The sequence below is a fragment of the Sciurus vulgaris genome (genome assembly GCF_902686455.1).
Source record: "Sciurus vulgaris genome assembly, chromosome: 2".
Taxonomy (NCBI): domain Eukaryota; kingdom Metazoa; phylum Chordata; class Mammalia; order Rodentia; family Sciuridae; genus Sciurus; species Sciurus vulgaris.
The window spans coordinates 148674002-148698459 of record NC_136462.1 but is presented as its reverse complement, the minus strand read 5'-3'; the positions used below and the strand labels follow the sequence as shown (position 1 = coordinate 148698459).

The following is a 24458-nucleotide window of genomic DNA, read 5'->3' as shown; positions in this document are numbered from 1 at the left end:
TCTGGTAGGGGATGATCCCTTTTACTTTCTGGAAATTGTGGAACGGGGTTTCGACAGATCCCTCTTGCCTGTTTCCAGACCCCTTGCCTCTCTCTTCAGCACTGGCCCACTATCCCAACTTGTGCCAGACCACCCAGGAGGCTGATGGCCGCCGCTACCCTGGTTTCTTCTGTCCTCGACTCTCTGATACTCCCGAGGAAGCCTACTGCTGCCACCTGCAGGCTGCAGGGGGCTACTGCTGCACCCGGGAAGAATTTGAGGCCCTATACCAAGTCAACCTGTCGGCTCTTCCTCCGCCACCCATCCTTAGGTGAGAACTGCAGTCCCAGAACCTTTGGAACCGGGTGTTTCGATGTCTGCAAGTTTGTTCCTAAATTCTGGGGTGGGAGGCTTGTGAGTTTCAGACCAGTAGAGGGCCAGACAGCAAACCGAAAATCACGTAAATCATGATTACAAGTAACTCTGTGAAGGAAACGTTTAGGGGGCGGTGAAAGCGGGCAACCGGGAGCCATTGCTTGCGTTGTGGGGCGGAGTGGGTGGGGGCAAGGCCAAAGCGGAAAGGATCTCTGTAATTCATGTGTTACACGCAATGTAGTAGAAGGTTTTAATTCTGAATCTGCCCATGGATGGCTTCAGGCTATCTCTGCACTCCAAAATGTACCTCTGCCAAATACGTGTGTGTATATCTGTATTTGTTCAGGGAGTGGGGCCCGCGCTTTCTCCAAACTCAGGAGTCTGTAACGCACGGCTGCAGCGAGAGCCGCTATCCTGATACTCTCCCCTCTCCCACAGGGGCCCGGGTGCCCTCCTAGCCCTGGGTCTCTACAGCCTGCTGCTCGTGGCCCTGATGACCGCAGACCTCGTGCACTTTTGCAGCAGTCGGGGCCGGGGCGCTGGCCGGAGCCGTAGCCGCCTCGGGTCTCCCCGAGCTCCTCCGCTGCGCGCCCCCTGCAGGTCCCGGAGTTAAAAAAGTAGGTGCGCGGGCTGGCGGGGCCGAACCTCCCACCCCAGCGCCCCGCCCCTGCCCCTGCCCAGGCGTGCTCTCCTTGGCCCCGCCCCCCTCTGACACCACCTCTGACTCAGAGCTGGTGTGCGTCAGCCCATGGCAGCTTCCAGAGCCCGGGGCCACCTCCGCCCCAGAGACTGCGCCTGCGCGGGCCTGGGACTTCGGCTCCGTGATGACTGTGAGTGGCCTAGGGACCCCTGAGCCCCGACCCGTCGTCCCCGGGGTGCGTAGTAATCCTCCCGTGTCATTTCCCCTTCGCAGGTACCCTGGCCACGCCCTGGCCTTCTTTTCCATTCTTATTCCTTCATGGGACTCGCCCCCGAACCCGCTCTCCTCTCCCAGCTTGCTTGTTCTGCTCTGAGCTCCCTCCCCGACGTTTCCACCCCTATTCCCCACAGGCCAGCTCAGTGGAGCAGCTACGCAAAGAGGGCAACGACCTGTTCAAATGCGGAGACTATGAGGGCGCCTTATCGGCCTATACCCAAGCCTTAGATTTGGGCGCGACGCCCCTGGACCAGGCCATTCTGCACCGGAATCTGGCTGCTTGCCACCTCAAGCTGGTGAGGGAAGCCTGCCGCTCTTTCCCTGGCCTACCTGGGCCCTGTTTGCCGAGCTTTACTGCTGCTTGGACTTGAACTGAGCATTCGATGAGCATTCGATTTCCCCAGCCATCACATGATTGCCAGATGTCTTTGGGCCTCAGGGCGGTGGGGGATCGGGTGACTCTGGAGAACAAGTGTATCTTTTTTGTCTGGTTAGTGCCTGGAAAGAGAGATGATCACCCTCTCAGGCTCCTGATCTTTCTCTTACAGGAAGATTATGATAAAGCAGAAACGGAGGCATCTAAAGGTAGGGGAATGTGGGCCCTTATGTGGAGTTGTGGGGCTTCTTTGGTGGGCAAGGACTCTGGGAGCACTGCACTATCTACCTTCTTCTCCTTTGGACCCTGAAACACATCTGCCTTCTTTCTTTCCCACTCCCTTGGGCATTTCCTTTTCTGCAGCTACCCTCACCTTTTCTGAGGCTGAAGTACCAAGCCCCACACGCATCCCCCCACCTTCCTCTGGCCCTGGAGATATTTCCCTCCTGCTCTTGCCTGGAGACGGTGGCCTCATGGGTGCTGACAGAGCTCCTGTTTGTGCTCAGCCATTGAAAAGGACGGTGGGGATGTCAAAGCACTTTACCGGAGGAGCCAAGCCTTAGAGAAACTGGGCCGCCTGGACCAGGCTGTCCTTGACCTGCAGAGATGTGTGAGCCTAGAGCCCAAGAACAAAGTCTTCCAGGAAGCCCTGCGGAACATTGGGGGGCAGATTCAGGAGAAGGTATGTGAAAGACTGAGCGATTGGGGCATTGACCCCATGATAAAGTGGTCTGGATCAAGGGTGTAGACACAGGTCTCTGGACAGGAGCTGCTGATGGCAAATGAGCACAGAATGATGCTCAGCCATGCCAGTGTTTAGGGAAAAGCAAATTAAAATAATGGCATGAATGATTACACAAATGGTATGCCTTTATGCCATGTACAAACAGAGAAACAACATGTATCCCATTTGTTTACAATAAAAAAAAAAGATTTAAAAAATTTAAAATGAACAACACACACACAAAAATAATGGCATGATACTTTTTTGTTTGTGGTCTGTTTGGCAAACATAAAACTTTGTATACTTTTCAAGGAAACCCAGGCAGACACTTCACTGGTCAGATTGTGGGTCATGGACTCTTTCATGACTGTTGGAGGGGGTATAAATTAGTGCAACTTCTTTGGAGAGTATGGTAGCATATCTATTAAAATTTTAAATGAACATGTCCTATGATCTAATATGTTTACTTCTTGCTGTTTCCTCTAGAGAAACCTCGTTCACGTGTACGTTAAGCTTGCAAATGTTTATTTCAGCCTTGTTGATAGTAAGGAAAACTTGGAGCTCACTTAAGTGCCCAGCAATAGGGGAATGACTGAATAAACTGGGTCATGTCATTACTATAAACTCTTAAATTGTACTTACTCAGAATAGACGAATCTACATATAAACACGGGAAAATCTGATACTTGTCAAATGAAAAAGGCAAAATATACAATAAGCAATGCTATGCCACTGAGTTACATTCCCAGTCTAATAACATATACAGTAAATCGTTTATGTTAAAATGATCGCCCATATACACACCCAAAACAATACTATTTTTCCTGTGGGTACACCTGAGTAAATGCAATGCAAATACAATTAATAATATTTTAAAAGATACACATCAGAATAATAACATTGTGACCTTTTGAGGAAAGGAATGGTATTGAGAGAGCTTTCCAAAGGAGACTTTGATGCATCTGTATCTATATGTATGTGAGCGTGTGTGTGTGTGTGTGTGTGTGTGTGTGTGTATTTTTTTTTTCTTTTTTTAATTGTGGTACTAGGGATTGAACTCAGGGGTGCTTTTACCACTGAGCTACATCTCTAGACTTTTATATTTTGAGACAGGGTCTTGCTAAGTTGCCGAGGTTGGCCTCAAACTTGCCAAGGCTGGCCCTTGAACTTGCAATCCTCCTACCTCAGCATCCTGAGTTGCTGGGTTTACAGATGTATGCCACCGTGCCTGGCCTGTCAATATTCTTTTAATAAAGACATTGTTTTGTAGTACATATTTTTTTTTAATTTTTAAAATTTTATAAGATATATTTTAGTTGTCCATGGATCTTTATTTTATTCATTTATTTTTTTATTATTTAAAGTATCTTTTAGATGTTAATAGACCTTTATTTTATTCATTTATTTATATGCGGTGCTGAGAATCAAACCCAGTGCCTCACACATGCTAGGCAAGTGCTGTACCACTGAGCCACAACCCCAATCCTAGTACATATATTTAAAAAAAAATTTTTTTAATAGATGGACACAGTACCTTTATTTTATTTATTTATTTTTATGTGGTGCTGAGGATCGAACCCAGTACTTCACACATGGTAGGCAAGCATTCTTCCACTGAGCCACGACCCTAGCCCCTAGTACACATATTTTTAAACTAATTGAGGGAAAAGAATTCAAAGACCATCATGAACTGTAAGCAAAGTTTGAATAAACCAGATAATTTGTTGTTAAAATACACAGTAGAAGCAAATAATACAATGGAAAACACATTTCTGAGACCTGGGAAAATAAATAGTTTTCCTTTCATTGCTGGGTCTATTTGATGGCAACTGCTCTATATAGGACCATAAGTGTCCTATATAGGGAAGGATTAGGAAGCAGATTCCTGGGCCTAGCAAGGGAATGTGCTAGGATCGATTAGTTGTGTCTGCCATAGATGCAAGGGGAGAAGTAGGGTTTGTGCCACTATCTATGCCCAGTCCCCAGGGAATAGGTAGGTAAATAGGCTTTGGATTGTCTTGCTCATTCAGATTAAAAAAAAAAAAAAACTATCAAAAAGAATTCTGGAGCCAAAAGATGTGTCAGTAACTGCCTTACAACCTTCCAGCTCCCTTGCTGAGTGTGCCATGAGTTCTCAACGTAGATGGCACCACTGTCAGTGGGTTTCCTTGTGGCTCATAGGATACCTCCCCTTCCAAAGATCACTGCCTTTAGCATTGGTGCTACTGCTGTTGCCCAAACAGGAATTAGTTCAGGGAGGAAAATGGCTTCAGGAAATTTAGAGTTTCCCAGCAAGTCTCTTCCTGCCCATGGTAGCATGGTGCTAGTCCTGAGCCCAGACAGTCTCACTGTACCCCCCAGAGACAGGAGCCAGACCTTGGAGGAGCTGGAGAGAACTAGCAGGGAATGTGCTGTCTCTGGCCAAGAGAGGTGATTTCTTCTGTGCTTTACTGGTTTGTCATAGGTACGATACATGTCCTCAACAGATGCCAAAGTGGAACAGATGTTTCGGATACTGTTGGACCCAGAAGAAAAAGGCACTGAGAAGAAGCAAAAGGTATAGGGCCTTGAGTGAGCCCATGGGGACTGAACTCCTCCTAGAGTTGCCCATCTATAGTCCCCTACCTCTTCACTGGGGTTGGCCTCAGAAACCCCTGTGCTGGCCTGTTCTGATGCATGTTGCTTTTCATGTTATGGGTCCTAGATGGTAGCTTTGAGGACTTGGGATCATAGTATGAATCAAGAAAAGGGAACCAGTGTTCAAGAGTGCCTCGTTGGCCAGTCTTCTTCCAGGAGCTTAGGACATAACTGAGGCATGTCCCTGCCCTTCAGACTCTGCTGAAGACTAAGAATCCCATTTGCTCTAACAATAAAGCAGGGTTTTCCCTCTACCTAGAAGGAAGCTGAAGCTTAGAGAGGTTAATTTTATGGCCAGTGTCACTCAGCTACTAAGTGTAGGTAGTGAGGTCCAGAGCTCAGGGCCTTTGCTTGGCCTGTCCCATGCTACACACAGTGTCAGTGTTATAATGTGTTTCTTTTGTCTGCATGTGCATGTGTGTGTGTGGTGCTAGAAATGAACCTAGGGCCTTATGCATGTTAGGCAAGTCCTCTATCACCGAGCTACATCCCCAGCTCCTATAATGTGCTTCCTTGGACCCAGGCTTCTCAGAACTTGGTGGTGCTGGCCCGAGAGGATGCTGGAGCTGAGAAGATTTTCCGGAGCAATGGGGTTCAGCTTTTGCAGCGCCTGCTGGACACTGGAGAGACTGACCTCATGCTGGCAGCTCTGCGTACACTGGTTGGCATTTGCTCTGAGCATCAATCACGGGTAGGTAGGGCAGAGTGTTTATAGTTATTGCTTCAGTCTGTTTGTCTGTCTATCTCTCACTCAATCCAACAGTCTTATCTATTTATCTCCCTTCCATCCATTCTTCCACCCTTCACCTTATTCCAAAAAGAACTTGAGGCAGAGTATAGGAGATAGGAGATACATAACTAAGGGGAAAAATAAAAATAGTACCTAAAAGACCAATGTGAATTAGTAGGAAGTATACTAATTCACTAATTAGTATGAAGCATTGCTTTCTTGCAGCCAGCTCACACAGAGGTACCTGGTCACTGATTCATTTAGTGTCTATATTGTAAAGGCAAGCTTGTTGCCCAGAAAAGTGCCTTAGAGATCAAACTGGCAGCCAGGCATGGTGGCACAGGTCTCTAATCCCAGCAGTTCAGGAGGCTGAGGCAGAAGGATTGAAGGTTCAAGGCCAGTAAAAAAATAGAAAGGACTGAGAATGTAACTCAGTGATTGCACGCCTCTGAGTTCAAGCCCCAGTAACCACCCCCTACCCTCCTAAAAAAAAAAAAAAAAGAAAAAAAGATCAAATTGACTTTTCTTCTGGAGAAGGGTCCTCACATAAGAGTTATGTGATCAGGTATGTCACCCATAGCATTTTTATCATGGAGACAGTGACTTAATATGTAGAAACTGCCTGACCCTGACCTGATTCTCAGCATGGACTGTGGTGTTACTGCACAGACAGTGTAGCAGGAATAGTCCTGCTCTTGGACTAAGTCCATACTCCCAGCTCTTTCTTTCTTTCTTTTTTTTTTTTTTTTTTTTTTTTTCAGTACTGGGGATCGAACTTAGGGCCTTGTGCTTGCAAGGCAAGCACTCTACCAACTGAGCTATCTCCCCAGCCCCCAGCTCTTTCTTGAGCTGGCTTGATCCAGGAGACAGGGACCTGACCCTTGGTTGATTTTTAGAGGAAACTATAACTCCTAAATCAGGTGTGGAACTATGAAATACTCAAAGGGCCTTGTGCATGCTAGGCAAGCATTCTGCTACTGAGCTACATCCCCAGCCCCTCCATGAAGTCTTTTTGGGCCAAATATGGGCTCTCTTTCTGGGCCTCCTAAGGCCAAGAATGGTCAAACCATGTAAATTCTCTTCTCTCAGTTTTTGGAAGGAGCCAATGAACTGGATGGGCTCACATGGGGTTCTCCAGATGAGGATTAGGGTAGAAAGGCCTTTCAGGTTCATTTTACACATATTCACATTCCCCTGCTATAGACAGACCTCAGGGCTGGGGTGGGGAGGAATAAGGTGGCTATGGGCCTGAGGTTTAGGTAGCTTTGTCCAGTTTATGTTTCTCCTTCTTGGGGAAACATGAGATAAAGTAGTTGCTCCAGGGCCAGAGTGTTTCTTGTCTTCTGATTGGACCAAGGAGAGCAGAGGTAGGGGACTCCTGGAATGATTTTTTTTTTTTTTTTGGTACTGGGGATTGAACTCAGGGGCACTCAACCACTGAGCCACATCCCCAGCTGTCTTTGTATAAAGACAGGGTCTCACTGAGTTCTTAGGGCCTCACTAAGTTGCTGAGGCTGGCTTTGAACTCTCGATCCTCCTGTCACAGCCTCCCCAGCCGCTGGGATTACAGTCCTGCACCACCATGCCTGGCTGGAATGTTTTCTTTCTTTCTTTTTTTTTTTTTTTTTAATATTTTTATTTGTTTTTGATGGACCTTTATTTTATTTACTTATATATGCAGCACTGAGAATTGAACCCAGTGCCTCACACATGCTAGGCAAGTGCTCTACCACTGAGCCATAACCCCAGTCCCTGGAATGTTTTCTTTAGGAAGCCTTTCAAATGCAATTTTCTTGGCATGATCCCAGGTCACACCATCTGACAGGCCTGCTTTGTGTTCTGTTGGAGCTGGTTCTTCCTCCTAAATGTTTTCTCACCTCTGACCACACTTTCCAACTCAGAGAATTAGGAAACTCTGTGGCTACCCTTCATGACCAGATGCTTCTATCTGCCTCTCTCCCACTCCAGACAGTAGCAACCCTGAGTGTGCTGGGAACTCGGCGAGTAGTCTCCATCTTGGGTGTGGAAAACCAGGCTGTGTCCCTGGCTGCCTGCCACCTACTGCAGGTTATATTTGATGCCCTCAAAGAAGGTATCAAAAAAGGTTTCCGAGGTAAAGAAGGTGCCATCATTGTGGGTAAGGAGATCTGCAGTCTTTTGGATGTTGTTATTGTGGAAGGGATGGGGCTGAACCAATGAGGCCAGTTCTTTTGGGACCAGACTTGCAGCTGCAAGTTGCTTAGGAATATGACTTGGCGACAGTATTTTACTCTAGATTCTAAGTAGCCAAAGTGCTTGAGCGTAATGCTAGAGTTCAGGCCTGAGCCTACATGCAGGTTCCCCTTCCCTGTGTCTCCTTGGCTTGTTGGGGGAATTCAGATGTAAGACCAGTCTGGGCCATTGTGGATCCCACTAATGTCCTCTTTTTTTGTGCTGCAATTGGAACGTAGGGCCTTGTGCATGCTAATCACTGATGTGTCCTTGTTGCCAGATCCTGCCCGGGAACTGAAGGTCCTCATTAGTAACCTCTTAGAGCTACTGACTGAGATTGGGGTCTCTGGCCAAGGCCGAGACAATGCTCTGACCCTCTTGATTAAAATGGTGCCCCGGAAATCACCTAAGGATCCCAACAATAGCCTGACTCTCTGGGTCATTGACCAAGGTAGGTGATACAAAAACTTGCTTGGGTAGCTGAAGCCTGCTTATCCATAGGAGTGATCAGAAAAGTAGCAAACATCCAGCCATGTGTCTACATCAAAGTACATCCTTGGCCTGCGTAGTACCCTTAGGAACTCAAAGTTAGTCCCTTTGATTGTATGTGTGCAAACGTATGAACGCCCAGCCTGAAAGAGCAGGTTAACAGAAGGATTAGATTCTTTCTTTCTTTACCTGAAGGTTTTGTTTGTTTTGTATTAGGGACTGAACTCAGGGGCACTCTACCACTGAGCACATCCCCAGCCCTTTTTAAAAATGTTTTATTTTGAGACAGAGTCTTGCTATATTGCTGAGGCTGGCCTCAATCCTTGATCCTTCTGTCTTAGCCTCCTGAGTCACTGAGATTACTGAGTTGTATGCCACTGTACCTGGCTGAGAAAAAAAAAAAAAAAAAAACACAAATTTTAATGTCAGTTTACTCCTCTCTTTTTCAAAAAAGATAAATAAGAAAAGATTTGAAAAGGCCTTGGCTGAGCACTTCTGCCAGGTCCCTTTGCACAACTCCACTTCTTTTGTTATCACAATGATCCTCTGAGGCCTGGGTGTTATTTTCCCCCCTTAGTTTTATAGAGCAGGAACTTCAAAACCCCAGAGCATTTGGTTCCATGGCAGGACGGGCATGCAGACCTCACTTCTGAGGTCCTTCTCTGACCCACAGCAGCCTCCTAGAGGTTGTGTAACCACCAGCCAAGTTCTGTGGGCTGCCTTGATGTGGCTGTCTGAACTCTGTGACCTTCTTAGATGAGAGGGAGGTAGTCCAGCTTTTCTGTGTGTCTCCTGGAAAGCCACGTACCTACATAGGGGTTGGAACTAGTGTTCTACTTTCTAAATGGGGTGTCTTTTCAGGTCTGAAAAAGATCTTGGAGGTGGGGGGCTCCTTGCAGGATCCTCCTGGGGAGCTTGCGGTGACAGCAAACAGCCGCATGAGCGCTTCCATTCTCCTTAGCAAGCTCTTCGATGACCTGAAGTGTGATGCTGAGAGGGAGAATTTCCACCGACTCTGTGAAAACTACATCAAGTAAGGGAGTCTTCCCTCTTTCTCATTCCAAGGGGTTCCAACACAAAAGTTTTGACTTCCTTGGGAAGGCTGACCTTGAGCTTCTAGGCTCAAATGAACTTCCTGCCTCAGTCTCCCAAGTAGCTGGGACTACAGGTGCATGCCACTGTGCCCTGTGCAGGCCTTCTTCTGGTTCCAAAGTGGCCTAATCTGGGAGTTTCTTTCTCAACTGTTTTCCAATAATGCAACAAATGTATCGAGTGCATGCCTTTCCTGGGCACTTTCTGTGTATCCATTCCAACACAGAGGGGAAACATGACAGTCCTTACCCTTTAAAGAGCTTACAGTTTGGGGGGGAAATGATGGATGATAAATGATGAAATAAACAGAATGATCTCAGTACAAAAAGGAAGTAAGCAGGGTGGTGTGAGTGACAGTAACTTTTGTTAGGTAGTATATTGTCAGGGAAGACTTGAATGAAAGTAGGTAAAGATCATTGGTGACTAACATAATCCTAGTAAAAGTGCCCTCGTCTTCCCCTTGGCAGTTTTTCTTGCTTTTTGTCCAAGTAGTTCAGGTGCCTGGCCAGTGGAAGGGAAGTGAGGGAAGGAGAGTACCTTTATGCGTGCCTTGGTGTGACAGGTGTCAACTCTGTTCCCCTCAGGAGCTGGTTTGAGGGCCAAGGGCTGGCCGGGAAGCTGCGGGCCATCCAGACAGTGTCCTGCCTCCTGCAGGGCCCATGTGATGCTGGCAACCGGGCTTTGGAGCTGAGTGGTGTCATGGAGAGTGTGATTGCTCTGTGTGCCTCTGAGCAGGAAGAAGAGCAGCTGGTGGCTGTGGAGGCTCTGATCCATGCAGCCGGCAAGGCCAAGCGGGCCTCATTCATCACTGCCAATGGTGTCTCACTGCTAAAGGACCTGTATAAGCGTAGTGAGAAGGATAGCATCCGCATCCGGGCACTGGTGGTAAGATGGGCAAGCTAGCTGGAGTTGTGGCTCAGTGGTAGAGCGCTTGCCTGGCATGTGTGAAGCCCTGGGTTCAATACTCAGCACCACATATAAATAAATAAAATAAAATAAAAAATAAAATATTCATTGACAACTAAAAGGAAAAAAAAAAAAAAAAGATGGGCAAACTGAGGTTGGGCATGGAGGCAGCTGAGCAGGGGTGCTGACCTGGCTGGGGTCTCATTTGCAGTCTTAGCACCCTCTAGGTGAAATTATGTGTAGGGCCTGGGCCTGGTTCCTCCCATCACTGTCAAATCAGATACAAAAAGGAGAGTTGGGGATGTACGGTGTCACATACTGTCCCCCTTGCTAGTGAGAAAGGCTGTGTGGAAAGGCTGGGTTTGCCGAAATCAGGCAGTATCCTCAGGAGCTGGTGGTTTGGGCATTGGATAGCCTTCCATGAACCTACTGTGTCTATGGACTTGTGGAAACTGTCCTTTCTCCTTGGGTCACTTACTCTTGGATTTCTGCGTCCCATAAGGCTATGCTAAAGCACCTATCTTTTCCCCACATACATCTTAGCTCCACTTAAAAAGAGGTTTATTGTATGACTTGGAATGGAACAGAACAATTCTCAGTGTAGATTGGGAAGGTGTGGGGCCCAGGAAGCCAGTCTTTACCAGACTATGTCATGTGGCCACCTCAACAGGTGATCATATTGCCTCATGCTGAGGTGGTAGCCTGGTGGGGAGGGCACTGATTTGTGTATCTGACTTCGAGAGCCGCAGCAGAGGATTTGGTAGGAAACACAAACCAGGCATGAAGGAGGTCAGCTCCTGTCTCCATCCCAGGGTCCAGGTAATGTGTCGCATCTTCTTTTTCCAGGGACTCTGCAAGCTTGGCTCAGCTGGAGGGACTGACTTTAGCATGAAGCAATTTGCTGAAGGCTCCACTCTGAAGCTGGCCAAGCAGTGTCGAAAGTGAGTTGTGTGGTGTTCTGTGGCTCCACACCTGTCAGAGCTTGGGGGGTCAGGGGGAATCTGGGTGGAGGGCTCCTTGTCCCAGGAAGGGACTTCTCTCCCCTAGGCAGACTCTTCTGGATTATGGCACATTAACTGTTTCTGCATGTTGACAGGAAGCCTAAGCCCCTGACTTTTCTTTATCCTAATATAGTCTTTCCAACTCCCCAATTCAGATGGTCATTCACTCCCCTGCATGTCCCCAGGTGGCTATGCAATGACCAGATTGATGCAGGCACTCGGCGCTGGGCGGTGGAGGGCCTGGCTTACCTTACCTTTGATGCTGATGTAAAAGAAGAGTTTGTGGAGGATGAGGCTGCTCTGAAGGCTCTGTTCCAGCTCAGCAAGGTAGCTCTGTGGGTTCCTGCTGTCACCCTGGGGACACCACTTAGTATACAGTTTGTCAGGCTTTCTCGGCAGGTCTTAGAAGTGATATTGTAACTCCAGGGAGCAAGAGCTGGCAGCCTGAGTACCTATGTGGCCTGGGCACACAGCAGTGTCAGGAAAGATGAGCTTTTTGGAGGAGTTGGGGAGGTCAAGTTTGTAAGCTCCCTAAGTCTGGGGTCTTGGGAGGTTCCCAGATTCACCCTGATGTCCAGGTGGAACAGCTGAGGGTGGAATTGGGCCCTGGAACTGCAGCATTCACCACTCTGTCCTGGACTGGCCAGCTGAACCTTCCTCTGTTCCTGGCAGTCCGAGGAGAGGTCGGTGCTCTTTGCAGTGGCTTCAGCACTGGTGAACTGCACCAACAGCTATGACTATGAGGAGCCTGACCCCAAGATGGTGGAGCTAGCCAAATATGCTAAGCAACACGTGCCTGAGCAGCACCCTAAGGTAAGGAGTACACTAGAAGAGGCTTGGGGTTTCTTTGTTGTTGAGACCAGCTGGCTGTTTCCATGTTCATCAATTTCTGCTGTGAGAAGGGCTCCCTTTCCCTGTCTGGTCAGCCAAGGCCCCTCCTAAGCTATATCCTTCTCCAGGACAAACCAAGCTTTGTGAGGGCTCGGGTGAAGAAGCTGCTGGCAGCAGGTGTGGTGTCAGCCATGACATGTATGGTGAAGACCGAGAGCCCGGTGCTGACTAATTCCTGCAGAGAGCTGCTCTCCAGGTGAGATGCCTTGGGTTGGGGTGAGACCTCTCCCAACTCTTAGACCTCATTGGGCTGCTAGTGTGACCACAGGTGGAAGAGGTCCTGGGACTGTGGGCCTCTTGGAGCAAGGGCCACCACTTGCCTGCCTTTCTTTGTTGAGCCCAAGAATAGAGTATCTGCCTGTCAGAACCCCAGACCTCTCCACCCACTACTGCCTTCTCCCCACAGGGTCTTTCTGGCTTTGGTGGAAGAGGTGGAGGACCGAGGCACCGTGGTTGCTCAGGGGGGAGGCAAGGTAAGCTGGTTTACATATTTCTTCCTGATGCTGAGCCTTTTGCTTTATAAAACATGACTCATTAGTTGTCATGCCAGATATCAGAGTTGGATATGGCATGGAAGGACATTATTAGTGACCAGCAGGAATGGCTTCCTACAGAGTGAATGATACTGATGTGGGTGGGTTCCTCAGAGTCCCTCAGCATTTTGTGTCCATTAAGGTCCTGAGTTCACCTCCCTTTCCCTTTCCCTTTTCTCACTTACTTCCATGGCCCCAGGGCCCAGCACAATGTCTAACTCTTAACAGGTGCTTCAGCAAGAGTTTGGGTAACTCAATGAGAGACCTCAGGTGAATAGCATCTGAGCAGGGAGTGTTGTCAAGCCTGGGGAGAAAAGGAGTAGGGTGGGGGGCACAGTCAGGGCTTTGGGGCCTGATGGTTTGATTTGCATTCCCAGGCATGTCCTGGGCCACTGATGGGCTTGTTCCTATAGGCTCTGCTCCCGCTGGCCCTGGAGGGCACTGACACAGGGCAGACAAAGGCAGCCCAGGCTCTCGCCAAGCTCACCATCACCTCCAACCCAGAGATGACCTTTCCTGGTGAGCGGGTGAGTGTCTTCTTGCCACCATCCTGACTTCTCCTCCACCCCTCACTGGGCCCTGATGACCTCTGACCAGGGCTACTCCTTGGGACCAACAGATGGTAGTAGCTTTGCTAAGTCCTAAGGTGGGGGGAAACCTTAGCAGCAATCTCTTGGAGGGTAGACTCCTCCTTGCTATGGGGTTGGTGGGATTAGCAGGGGCTGCAGCAAGTAGCCCTGACCAGTAGGGTGCATATCACAGATCTACGAAGTGGTCCGGCCCCTTGTCTCCCTGTTGCACCTCAACTGCTCAGGACTGCAGAACTTCGAGGCACTCATGGCCCTAACAAACCTGGCGGGGATCAGTGAGAGGCTCCGGTAAGAGACTGTGTGGGTCATCAGGATTTGGATTATCCCTAGTAGATTACAGTCAATCATTGGCTTATTGGAGCCTCATAGTGACTCCTCTGTATCATGCAGATAAGGAGACAGGCCGAGAGAGGCAACAAGGCATTGGGTGAGAACATTGCAGGCTCTGGAGACTGCCTGGGTTCAAATCCTGACTTCATTAATTGCCAGTGTGTAACTTCAAGCAAGTTACTTAACTGCTGTATCTCAGGTTCCCTTTTTGTGAGTGGGATGATTATAGTATCTGGCTCATGAAGTAATGGTGAGAAGAATTAAATGAGAAAATACATGTAAAAGTAATTAGTACATAGGCGTCTTGGCCCCCAGCAGCGTGCCCAGTATGTATTTGCCATTAATACTAATTGTGACCTTCAGCACATTACTCACCAGTTTCCCAGTCCCAGTTTCCTCTTCTATAAAACATAAAGATAATCATACCTGCTTGCACAGTGGGGTTGTAGTGAGGAGTAAGTAAAATAATCCAAACAGCTGAACAGGTTAAGTGCTTACATGTCAGGGGTTAGCACTGGTATTACCACCATTCTGGTCTCCTACCTCCTACTTTTGAGCATTTTCCACAGTCTTATGCTATTTCGTAGGCCTAGTCAGAAGGGTAAAAACAACTGCAGTTCACATCTGGTACAGCAGGGTCAATAGATATCCTGAAGGGAAATCCCTGGCTCAAGGGATGTGTCTGTTGGCTGGGAGGTGGTTGTAGAAGCCCTGTTGATGCTGACTGTTCCACCTCTGTGTTCAGACAGAAGATCCTAAAGGAGAAAGCTGTGCCCATGATCGAGGGTTACATGTTTGAGGAGCATGAGATGATCCGCCGGGCAGCCACAGAGTGCATATGTAACTTGGCCATGAGCAAGGAGGTGAGGGTTGGTCCAAGTTGTCATGTCATGCAGAGATGCAGTTGGCCCTGTACCCTGGATGGGCTTTGCACCTAGATGACATGCTCCTCTTCCCCCATCTGGCCACAGGTGCAGGACCTCTTTGAAGCCCAGGGCAATGACCGGCTCAAGCTGCTGGTGCTATACAGTGGAGAAGATGATGAATTGTTACGGCGGGCAGCTGCTGGAGGCCTGGCCATGCTCACCTCAATGCGACCTTCGCTCTGCAGCCGCATCCCCCAAGTGGTCAGTGCTGTTCTCAGCGGGGGAGGATGGGTGGACCCTCATGATGGTGGGGGATGTTCTAGAGTGTAGGTGTGTTCACTAGGATTGGGCCTGTTGCTGTATGGTCAAACCTGCCCTATTTCTTGCAGACCACACATTGGCTGGAGATCCTACAGGCCCTGCTTCTGAGTCCCAACCAGGAACTGCAGCACCGGGGTGTTGTGGTGGTGTTGAATATGGTGGAGGCCTCTAGGGAGATTGCCAGCACCCTGATGGAAAGTGAGGTGCTAGAGATCCTGTCAGTCCTGGCTAAGGGCGAGGAAGACCCTATTACTCGGGCTGCTGCAGCCTGCCTAGGGAAATCAGTGGAATATGGGCTTATCCAACCCAACCAGGATAAAAAGTGAGGGGCTGCCCTTGACCCACGGCTCATGCACACACTACCTGTTGCACTGAGAGTGAGGACAGAAGCTGCTTTGGCTGATGGGCACTGGAACACTGAACACTCTTGCCTCTCCTCCACAGCTGCCCTTTGACCTCCTCTCTTGAGTTATGGATCACAACCAGTCACACAGCCCTGCTTTGCCGGCACTGACTCCAGCCTTACAGGGGCTCTACTTCTTTACTACTGTAGAGAGCTGGGTATGGGGAAGGTGCATTACAGCTCTGCCTGTGGATTCTGGTCATCAGGAAGGGCACATCAGCAGCCTCTTCAGCTGTGAGCATCATCTAAGTCTGTTAGCAGGCCTGCCCCTCTAATAAAGTGTATTGTACTCAAATGTGTGCCCTATTTCTGGGAAGGGAGGATTGTTGTGGGCGGGAGCTGGGCATGGCGTGTACAGCAGAGTTCTGTAGCAGCAAGAGAACCACCTTTATAGAAGGAATCTGATAGATTTACCACTCCAGGGTCCACTGAGTTCCCTTTTAATCCTGCTGGAGAGAGAGAAGGGGTAAGACCAGGTCGCCAGTCAATAGAAACGATCCAGTTTCCTGGAAATAAATGGTTTTAGGATACAGACTCCCATATGTTTGCCCTTAATATTTCTGTCAAAATTCTCAGTGACCTCCAGTCAAACAGCTCTTGGGATTTGGGGTTGGTGTGTGTGTTCACTCCTGCAAAAAACCAGTCTCTTCTGTAGTTGAGCCTGGTTGGAAGAAAGGTGCGGGTCTGGGGCTTTTCAACTTCCAGGGCCCGACCTTCTCTCAGAGCCTAAACCAGACTTCCGGCTCGTAAAGCTCGGAGGCGTGAATGACAGGGCCCAGGCCAATCAGTGGAAAGTAAAAGCAGAGCCGCCTGTTACGTCCGCTTCCTTTTTGTTCGTGAGTCCTACGCATGTCCAGTAGCGAGCTATTGCAGTCCCAGCCGGAAGAAAACAGCTCTTCGCTCTTTCTCTAGACTCTTAATGAGCCTTCCCTCGGTGGTTCTAATCCGAGCCCCGCAGCCCCTCGGGTGTCCGTGCCTACCGGAGGTTTCAGGCCCACTTCCAAGCCGGCTTGAATTAGTTCAGCACAGGTCTACAGCCGAACGGAAGCGACCCCTGGGAGGTGAGCACGTACCCGGGGCCTCCGCTTCCCAAGCAGTGACGTCACCGCGCTCGCCGGCGATTGGCCCCAGGAAGGCTGCTGCAGCCAATGGCCCGCCAGGCACGCTCGTCTTCAAAGTTCCTCTCCCCAGTGGAACTACCTCGGGAAAGGACTTGCCTGAGGGGTGAAGGGCACAGGGCCGGGATCAAGGTCAGAGGTCCCTCGGGTTGGGAGTGGACAGCTGTGGGCAGGAACCCGGGAGCTGATTTCAGACGAGATCGGGCGCATTGAAAATACTTCCAAAATTTCGATCAAGCCCACCTTCCCGTGTGGAGAAAAAGGCATTGCTGTTGGAACCACCAGACTGTCTCCCCACTTCAGCGTGAGCTCTTTGCGGGCAGTCTAACTTCGCCGGCGCAGTAGAGGCCGGTTGATCGAATAAATGAGTAGATGTGGTCCAGTGGAAATTGTGTCTAGACAGGTTTCTGAAAAACAATAAGACATCCCATTGGTCATTTTTGTTAACTCTAAGAACTGAACTTAATAAGCCAACACTGCCAGCACCGAAGCCTTTAATTGCATTCATTATAATTCTGAGGGGTAGATACAGACATCTCCCGTCTCACCCACTTTTGTACAACTGAAGAAATGGATTTGGAATTCAAGTTAAGAACATCGGTTGGCTGCGGAGGCACATGTGGGTGAGCCGGAATCTGTGGGTAACTTGCCTCAAACGCTGTACTCCCTCGTTCTGTTGAGGACACTGCAGTACTGCAGTTGGTGGGACTTGTGCTCAGCCCTCTTCCCCTGTAGCCAGGATAGTATTTTTCCCATCCCTTTTTATAGATAAGGCGACTCCAGCTCCTGGGAGGCCAGAGACTCGCGGTGTCGCACCAGTGGCTTATCTGCAAGAAGCTCCTTAGGTTCCAGCTCTATCCCTGGGTCCCTGCGACCCCAGCCGGGTGGCAGCCAGCAGAGGGCGCTGCCGGGCATGGCCGGAGAGCGACCCGGGGCTTGGTTCGGCTTCGGTTTCTGTGGCTTCGGACAGGCGCCGGGCTCCGGGCGAGGGCGCCAGGTGCGCAGCCCTGAGCCCCTGCAGGCGGGTATCGACATATGTCGCGTGAGCGCAAGCTGGAGCTACACCGCCTTCGTGACCCGTGAGACTCTCAACCCTGATTCCAGCCCCGCCCCAGGCAAACTATGCCCCACCGTTCAGGCCACCCCAGGGTAGAGCTCCCATTCTCGCCCCGTTCCCTCCCGGGAACATCCCTCGCCATCCATTCTGACACCCTACCCCTGTCTAGACCCCGCTTCCCCACACTCTAGGTTGGGGTCCTTGATATATGCCCCATCCCACTCTGCCCGCACAGGTGCAGGTCGAGTGGAGCTGTCTGGCTCCACTAGTGGCGTGGCGGACGACTGCAGGGATGCTTGGGCTTCGGAGGGACTCCTCATGCTGATTCGCTCCCGGACGGATTCTGGGACTGAGCTGCAGGCCTGGGCGCCTGATTCGGCGCTGCGCAGGGAGCCCCTTTGGACCCAGAAGCTGGCGTTGGAGTCTGAGGTGGAAGACAAAGCGCGAGATGAGCCTGGCACTGGATCGCTGCCCCTGCTGCCTTGCGCCTGCGCCTACGTGAGTCCGCAGCCACCCTTCTGCCGGCCCTTGGCCCCAGAGCTGCGGGCACGCCGGCTAGAGCTGGGCGCGGAGCACGTGTTGTTGCTGTGCGCTGCCGGCCAGGTGTTCTCTTGGGGCGGAGGCAGGTGAGGACCAGCTGAATGCGATTAGGACAAGCCAGAGGAGGGGCCCCTAAATCTGCCCTGACTAGGGTTTCCCTTCCTCAGGCACGGACAGCTGGGCCACGGGACACTGGAGGCAGAGCTGGAGCCAAGACTTTTGGAGGCGTTGCAGGGCCTACCCATGGCCGAGGTGGCTGCTGGTGGCTGGCATTCTCTCTGTGTGAGCGGTAAGGGAGTGACCGAGTACTTCTCTGGACTAGCTCTTGATCTTTTTACACCTTCCTTCTCCTCTTCCAGTTTTGGGGGGTAGACTCTCCAGGCCTCCTTTCAAACTCATCCCACTTCAGTTAACCCACTCATTGGTGACTGACCCGTGTCAGTCTGCCTCTACCACTGCCCTCTCACCTGGACCAATTCAGTTATTTCCTGGTTCTGTTACTGTTCTCACTATCCCTCCCATCCACCTCCAAGGGGCCAGGGGTCAACTTTCTGAAATACCTTTCTACACAAGAGAACATGAAGGGATGAGGGCTCAGCCAAGGAGAACAGAGAAAAGACTGAAGTTGCCTAGGTGGCTATGATGTTTGGCATGGTGGACACTGAGATGCCCACAGGGAGGATAAGGTTGGTGGGTGTGACTCTGTGATGGTGACCTACAGCCAGATAAGGAGGTTCACTTTGGATATGTTGAGTCCAAAACCATGATGGGTGATCCAGAGGCAGCTACTTCCTAGGCTCTTGGAGGGCACACAGAGGGTGTGGCTGGCAGCAGGTGATCTCTGTATCTAAGGCTCTCAGTCTGGCTGCTACTTACACCACTGGAGCTTTTTCAATTACGAGTGCCTTTGTTCTCCCCCTGTTCTGACGTAATGGACCTGGTTTGGCCGTCAGGCAGAAGAACCTCTGGGCTGGAGGGCATAGAATAGAGGGCTGGAAACAGCCAGTTGGTAGGCCTCACACTTAAGGCCCAGAAGGAATTGGAGTGCTTAAGTTTGGAGAACAGGTTGAAGCATGGAGGCATCAAACTAGGCCTGCAAATCATCACTCTGCCCCTATGATCTTGGTCCTAGTACTTAACCTCTGTTTCCTGAAGAAAAGTGGTGATATTGTTTAAAATGGGGATATTGTCATATAATCCTTATAGGTTACTGTGAGAATTAAAAGATTATATTTGAAAAGTACATAAAACACCAGCACAGATTAAGTACCTTATAAAAGCTACCATTGTTAGTGAACTTTTAGCATTAGGGCCATTGCTTCAACATGGTGGTGTTAGAGCAGCAGTGGTGGAGGAGGCAAGGAAGGTGGGAGCGGCAAGAAGCAACAGGACCAGTGGCAGGTGGGGTTGAAAAGGGGTACAGGCTGCCTCATTGGGTTTGAAAGGGAGATGCTGGGGAAATTCCAGGGTTACCATGGTGTGTTTGGGTGTGTGGGGGGATTGACTTAACAACATAAGGAAAAAATGAAAATAGAGAAAATCCAGCAAGGGTTTTAATTTAAGGGAAGGGTAACCAGAATGCATTAAGGAGCAGAGAACCTACCAGAGCCTGAGGTCACCTTTGCCTGGTTTGCCACTTGGGCAGAACAGGCTTTAGTTGTCCTCAGAAGTTGACAGGAGGGTTAGGGAAGTTTGGATTGATGAACAGGGGTTCATGGTCTATTTAATGGGTCCCTTTGATCTCTTTCAGAAATAGGGGATATTTATATCTGGGGCTGGAATGAATCAGGGCAACTGGCCTTGCCTGCGAGGAGCCTGGCAGAGGACAAGAAGACTTTTACAGAGGAAGGTGAGGATCAACATGACTTTCCGTATTCCCCAGAATATTGCTATCATTTCTTACTCCTGGCTGTATGCTGGCTGAAGAGCTACAGTGGTCAAAAACCTGACATCCTTGTCACCCAAGAATATACCACAGGATTTCGAGTCCCTTACTAGGGAGCATTAGCAAGGCTGATGCCAGTCTTGGCACTGCACACCCACAAGCCTGTCAACTCCAACACTTCCTGTGAGTGTAAGGGTGGGAACATCAGCTTTAAAGCCAGAGAATAATGTGCTTTGTAGATTGTTGTAGTAATGAGATAATGCGTGAATAGGTTGAGCTTAATATTCAGTAGTATTAATAATTATCAGTATAAACATTCCAAAACCACAGGACTGAATGGAGATGGTTCTGAAGTGAATAGAACAGCTAGGGCTGAGGATGGAGCCTCCGCTCCCTTCGTAGCTATACAGCCCTTCCCAGCTCTGTTGGATCTTCCCCTGGGCTCAGATGTAATCAAAGCCAGCTGTGGATCCCGGCACACTGCTGTAGTGACACGTGAGTGCGGCTGGGCGGGCTTTTCCAGAATGGAGTGAAAAGGCACTCCACCTGTTCTAGCTAGAGCTGCAGAAAAGGGAATGGTCAACTTAAAAACTATTGGGGGGACGGGGCTGGGGCTGGAACTTAGGCCCTTGCACATGGTAAGAGCACTCTACCACTGAGTTGCATGCTCAATAAAGAGTATTATCTTAAGGCATCTTTGACATGGTTACTTATTTAATTGAGCTTCCACCCCCGAATAGCTTTAAGGGTAGCATCCCAGCCTGTCAGGCCCAGAAGATTCTTTCTGGACAAGGCTGATGTTCTTCATCCTCCACATATGTACTGCCCCATCCAGCGTCCTGATCTCAGTAGCTGCAAGAAGCAAACCACTCAGTTCACATATAGGAAGATAAACTTTTCCACTAGATCCTTTATGAAACTAAATTTGATTAGACAGTTGTAAATAGAGAATATGCTGTTCCACACCACACATACGGTGAGGATTGTGACATGCTGGTTATGGGCTGTGCCAGGCCAGGCTAGACAAATGTCTTGCCAGAGAATAGAAGAATGTTGTCTTCTGGTTTCAGGAACAGGAGAGCTGTACACCTGGGGCTGGGGTAAGTACAAGGATTGTTTTTGTGACCCTTAAACCGAGCATGGGAAAGGCCTGGGAATACAGAATGGGTGCCAAAACCACACAGACTAGAAGCAGGGGTCTCCACCTGATCACTGGAGGTGCAGAACTAAAAAGCTGTGTGCTCCCTTCCTGGGGTCCAAACAGATCTAGGCACACTCCAGATAATGTCCACAACCAGAAGAGAAATAGGAGATGACATCAGGACTACCCATCTTCCTTTCTGCTATGTTGCCAAGGCTAGCCTTGAACTTGAAATCCTACTGCATCAGCTTCCCTAGTAGCTGCAATTTTAAGCATACATGCAAGGGAGTGTTTAACCAGCATTTATAAAACACGTTTGTGTTGTTCTGGCACTGGGTAGAAAATTGATAGGATGGAAATCTGTGCTGAACATTTTGGTGTAGGTAGCAAGGAACCTTGGAGGAACCTCTTGCCTGGAGTGGCTGGTTCCCCCTGGTCTTTTGGGACCCTGGAGGCTTTCTGGTTCCAAGTCTCCTGGATTCACAGAGCAGGCACCAGCCGGGGGTGGGTGTAAACCCCACCCCCTCCTGGCTGCCATCCATGGGCTGGATGGAAAAGAAGCAAGGCCTATTGGAGAGGATGGCAAAGAGGCTCATCTCACTTCAGGTAAATATGGACAGCTTGGCCACAAGGATGGCACCAGCGTGGATCAGCCCTGCCGTGTGGAATACTTTGTAGAGAAACAACTCCAAGTAAAGACTGTCACCTGTGGGCCCTGGAACACATATGTGTATGCTGTGGAAAAAGAAAAGAGCTGACGTGTGTATGTATGTATGTGTGTGTATATATTTCTTAAATTATAAAATATAGAAAAGGGGACAAAAAGCATGTATATGTTAGAAAATTATAAAGCTAACATTTGTGAAACTCCCTTTTGGGAAGTGAGGAGAAAAAAAGAACAAACTTCCTTTCAGGTCAGGGAAAACCATCACCAGCACCTAATGTCCCTGCATTTGCCCTGTCCCATCACAGCACTGAGCCTTCACCTTAGAGCAGGGGCCTCAATTTTGTTGCACTACAGAAACACTTGGAGAGAGAACATTATAAACTTTGATACCCAAACCAATGTCGCAGATGATGAAATCAGAACCTCTGGATGTGGGACATAGACACACATGGATTTTGAAGTTCTCCCACTCCATCCCAGGTGTTTTTGGGTTTTTTTTTTGGGTAGCCCTGGGGACTGAACTCAGGATCTTATACACTCTAGGCAAGTACTCTACCACTGAGCTACACTACCACCCCTTTGAGACAGGGTCTTGCTAAGTTGCCTTTGCTGGCCTCAAACTTGTGATCCTCCTGTCTCAGCCTCCTGAGTCACAGGGATTGTAGATGTGCACCACCACTCTCGCCCAGGTGATTCTGATGTACAGCCAAGACCGGAAACGACTAGAGGTCATTTTTGCCACTCACTTCCCCATCAATGTTGTATTTTCATTTTTGTTCAATTCAAAATGATCTGATTTCCCTTGAGATTTTGCTTTAATTTCTAAGTATGTGGATATTTCCTAAGAAATTTTATTATAGTGTAATTCCATTATGGTCAGGAACATTTTATTTCATTCATTTCAGTTTTCAAGACAAATTTGTTATGATTTGTTTGACTCTTTTGATGAATGTTCCTTATAGTTTTTGGTTGGTGTTCTCTGCAGGTAGGTCTGGCTGATTGGTGGAAGGGTAGTGTTCAGTTCTTCTAGCTTTGCTAATTTTTGCCTATTCTATATTTTTGGTAGAGGGGTGTTGTGTGGATTTGTCCATTTCTTTTCAGTTCCATCAGTTTTAGCTTTGTATGTCTTGAAGCTGCTTTTAAAGTACAGAAACATTTAGAAGTGGAACATCACTGAAAGTGGTAAAGTAGGAAACTCTGGGTTCATCCCTCACAAAACCAACTAGTAAGTTTTATTGTCTTTTTTCAAAGAATTGTGGTTGTGGGTTCTAACTTATCTGAAGAATTGGAATGGGGCTTGCTTTTGTTTTATCAGACTCTGTTCCCAGAGCTGGGTGGTTTTATCTTAAAGTCTTTATTTATATATTTTTAATTTTTTTCTATTTTTTAAAATTTGTTCTTTTTTGGATATATGACAGTAGAGTGTATTTTGACAAATCATACATACATGGAGTATAACAATCATGATCTCATTTTGAAACTCTTTAAAGCACAAGTATTGGCTGCAGCAGTCTGGGACAAGGGACAAATAGTTGGCACAAGCAATAAACATACTATAACACCTGGAGATGAAGAGGTCAGCAAAGGAGATACACTGAGGAAAGGTTTTTAAAAGCTCTCACATTGAGAAGGCTAGAACACAGGCCACGGCTAGATACATGCTCAGAAAAGCCTGTGGAAATACTAAGCTCTCTGGATAGCCTTCAAGTTCCATGCAAGCAAGAATTGAAGGTTAAGGCAGAGTTGTAAATAACTAAGTGTTGAAGAAGTGTTTCATTTTAACAGTCCAAAACTGGAGCAAACCCCAAAGGTGAATGAAAATATATACACATAAAACAAATGTGAACAAACTTGTATATACCACATATCAGGAATATTGCTCAGCAGCAGAAGGGAATGAACTGTGGATACAAGAAACATGAATGAATCTCAAAATAACAAATACTGAAAGAACTAGATCAAACAGGAACATATTTTATAGCATCAGAAAGCAAATTAGCAGTTGGTATTGGGTTAAGATAGAAGGGAAGAATTCTAAGGAAGAAACTTTAGGGTGATGATTTCAAGATGTGCACTCTATCAAAATATATCAAAGTGTGCACTTTCACTCCATGCAGTTATGTCAGTCATACCCCAAAGCTTTTTTTTTTGTACTGGGGACTGAACTCGGGTGTTTGTCACCAAACTATATCCCCAGCCCTTCTTGAGACAGGCTCTTGCCAAATTGCTGAGGCTGGCCTCAAACTTTGCAGTCTTAACCTCAGTCTCCCAAATAGCTAGGATTACAGGTGTGTGCACCACCCTCCCCAGCTCATAAAGCTCACTTTTATAAAAGCTATTCCCGTTAATAAACAAGTGACAATGAATCAGGAAGTTTCCTAATACCTGTTGTTGGAGCTAGGAAAAAAGGTCTTTGAGAAAGTGTAAGAGATTCATAATTTAGAAATGCACAAAAGCCAGGTACAATGGCTTATGAGGCTGAGGCAGGAGGATCTCAAGTTCCAGGCTAGCTTGGGCAGCTTAACAAGGTCCTATCAAAACAAAAAAATGGAAAGGTCTGAGGACATAGTTGAGTGGAAGAGCACCCCTGGGTTCAATCCCTAGTATCCCCCTCCACCCCCAACCCCCCCAAAAAAGGACACAAAACAACAAAAGTCCTAAGTAAAAAAAATTTCTGTAC

The 24458-nt window shown here is 48.4% G+C and overlaps 2 protein-coding genes and 1 long non-coding RNA gene across 25 annotated transcripts in view; 2 read left to right on the top strand and 1 right to left on the bottom strand.

Moving 5' to 3' along the window:
* Positions 1-1037: 1037 nt before the first annotated feature.
* On the top strand, positions 1038-15665 carry UNC45A (unc-45 myosin chaperone A). 2 transcript variants are annotated; one of them, XM_079125399.1, is made up of 20 exons: positions 1038-1184; positions 1405-1566; positions 1819-1855; positions 2153-2328; positions 4835-4927; positions 5531-5698; positions 7706-7874; positions 8229-8399; positions 9299-9470; positions 10114-10414; positions 11282-11376; positions 11622-11763; positions 12109-12249; positions 12396-12523; positions 12734-12800; positions 13274-13387; positions 13623-13738; positions 14526-14643; positions 14752-14907; positions 15036-15665. In XM_079125399.1, the coding sequence occupies exons 1-20, from the start codon at positions 1179-1181 to the stop codon at positions 15291-15293; spliced, it is 2790 nt and encodes a 929-aa protein (XP_078981525.1). In that variant the 5' UTR covers positions 1038-1178; the 3' UTR covers positions 15294-15665. The 2 variants fall into 2 exon arrangements, with proteins under 2 accessions (XP_078981525.1, XP_078981524.1); XM_079125398.1 differs by having other exon boundaries at positions 1079-1229.
* LOC306652907 lies at positions 8408-14519 on the bottom strand. Of its 3 annotated transcripts, none has more exons than XR_013761572.1 (3): positions 14207-14519; positions 13046-13164; positions 8408-8824 (listed from the first exon to the last, which is right to left on the bottom strand). It is a non-coding gene; the product is annotated as an uncharacterized lncRNA (long non-coding RNA). The 3 variants fall into 3 exon arrangements; XR_013761573.1 differs by lacking the exon at positions 8408-8824 and adding an exon at positions 11689-11790; XR_013761574.1 differs by lacking the exon at positions 8408-8824 and adding an exon at positions 11771-11897.
* A 623-nt stretch (positions 15666-16288) lies between the features above and the next one.
* RCCD1 (RCC1 domain containing 1) overlaps positions 16289-24458 on the top strand; it is a 35470-nt gene continuing 27300 nt past the window's right edge. For 5 of the 20 annotated variants that reach the window (XR_013761543.1, XR_013761544.1, XR_013761547.1 and 2 more), the window contains exons 1-8: positions 16444-17111; positions 17257-17485; positions 17781-18171; positions 18253-18374; positions 19836-19934; positions 20301-20465; positions 21041-21070; positions 21598-21874. Coding sequence is in view for 9 of the 20 variants with exons in the window: in XM_079125497.1 (XP_078981623.1) it covers positions 17106-17111; positions 17257-17485; positions 17781-18171; positions 18253-18374; positions 19836-19934; positions 20301-20465; positions 21041-21070; positions 21598-21869 (1314 nt within the window). In the remaining 11 variants the exon portion in view is untranslated. The other 15 variants (XR_013761545.1, XR_013761546.1, XR_013761549.1 and 12 more) reach the window with 11 other exon arrangements.

Bases quoted from the DNA above. Each gene is read 5' to 3' on its own strand.
- UNC45A (XM_079125398.1), top strand. From the start codon at position 1,179: ATGACTGTGAGTGGCCTAGGGACCCCTGAGCCCCGACCCGTCGTCCCC. The intron at 4,928-5,530 runs GTATAGGGCCTT...CCTTGGACCCAG, and splicing joins GCACTGAGAAGAAGCAAAAG to GCTTCTCAGAACTTGGTGGT. The intron at 12,801-13,273 runs GTAAGCTGGTTT...TTGTTCCTATAG, and splicing joins TTGCTCAGGGGGGAGGCAAG to GCTCTGCTCCCGCTGGCCCT.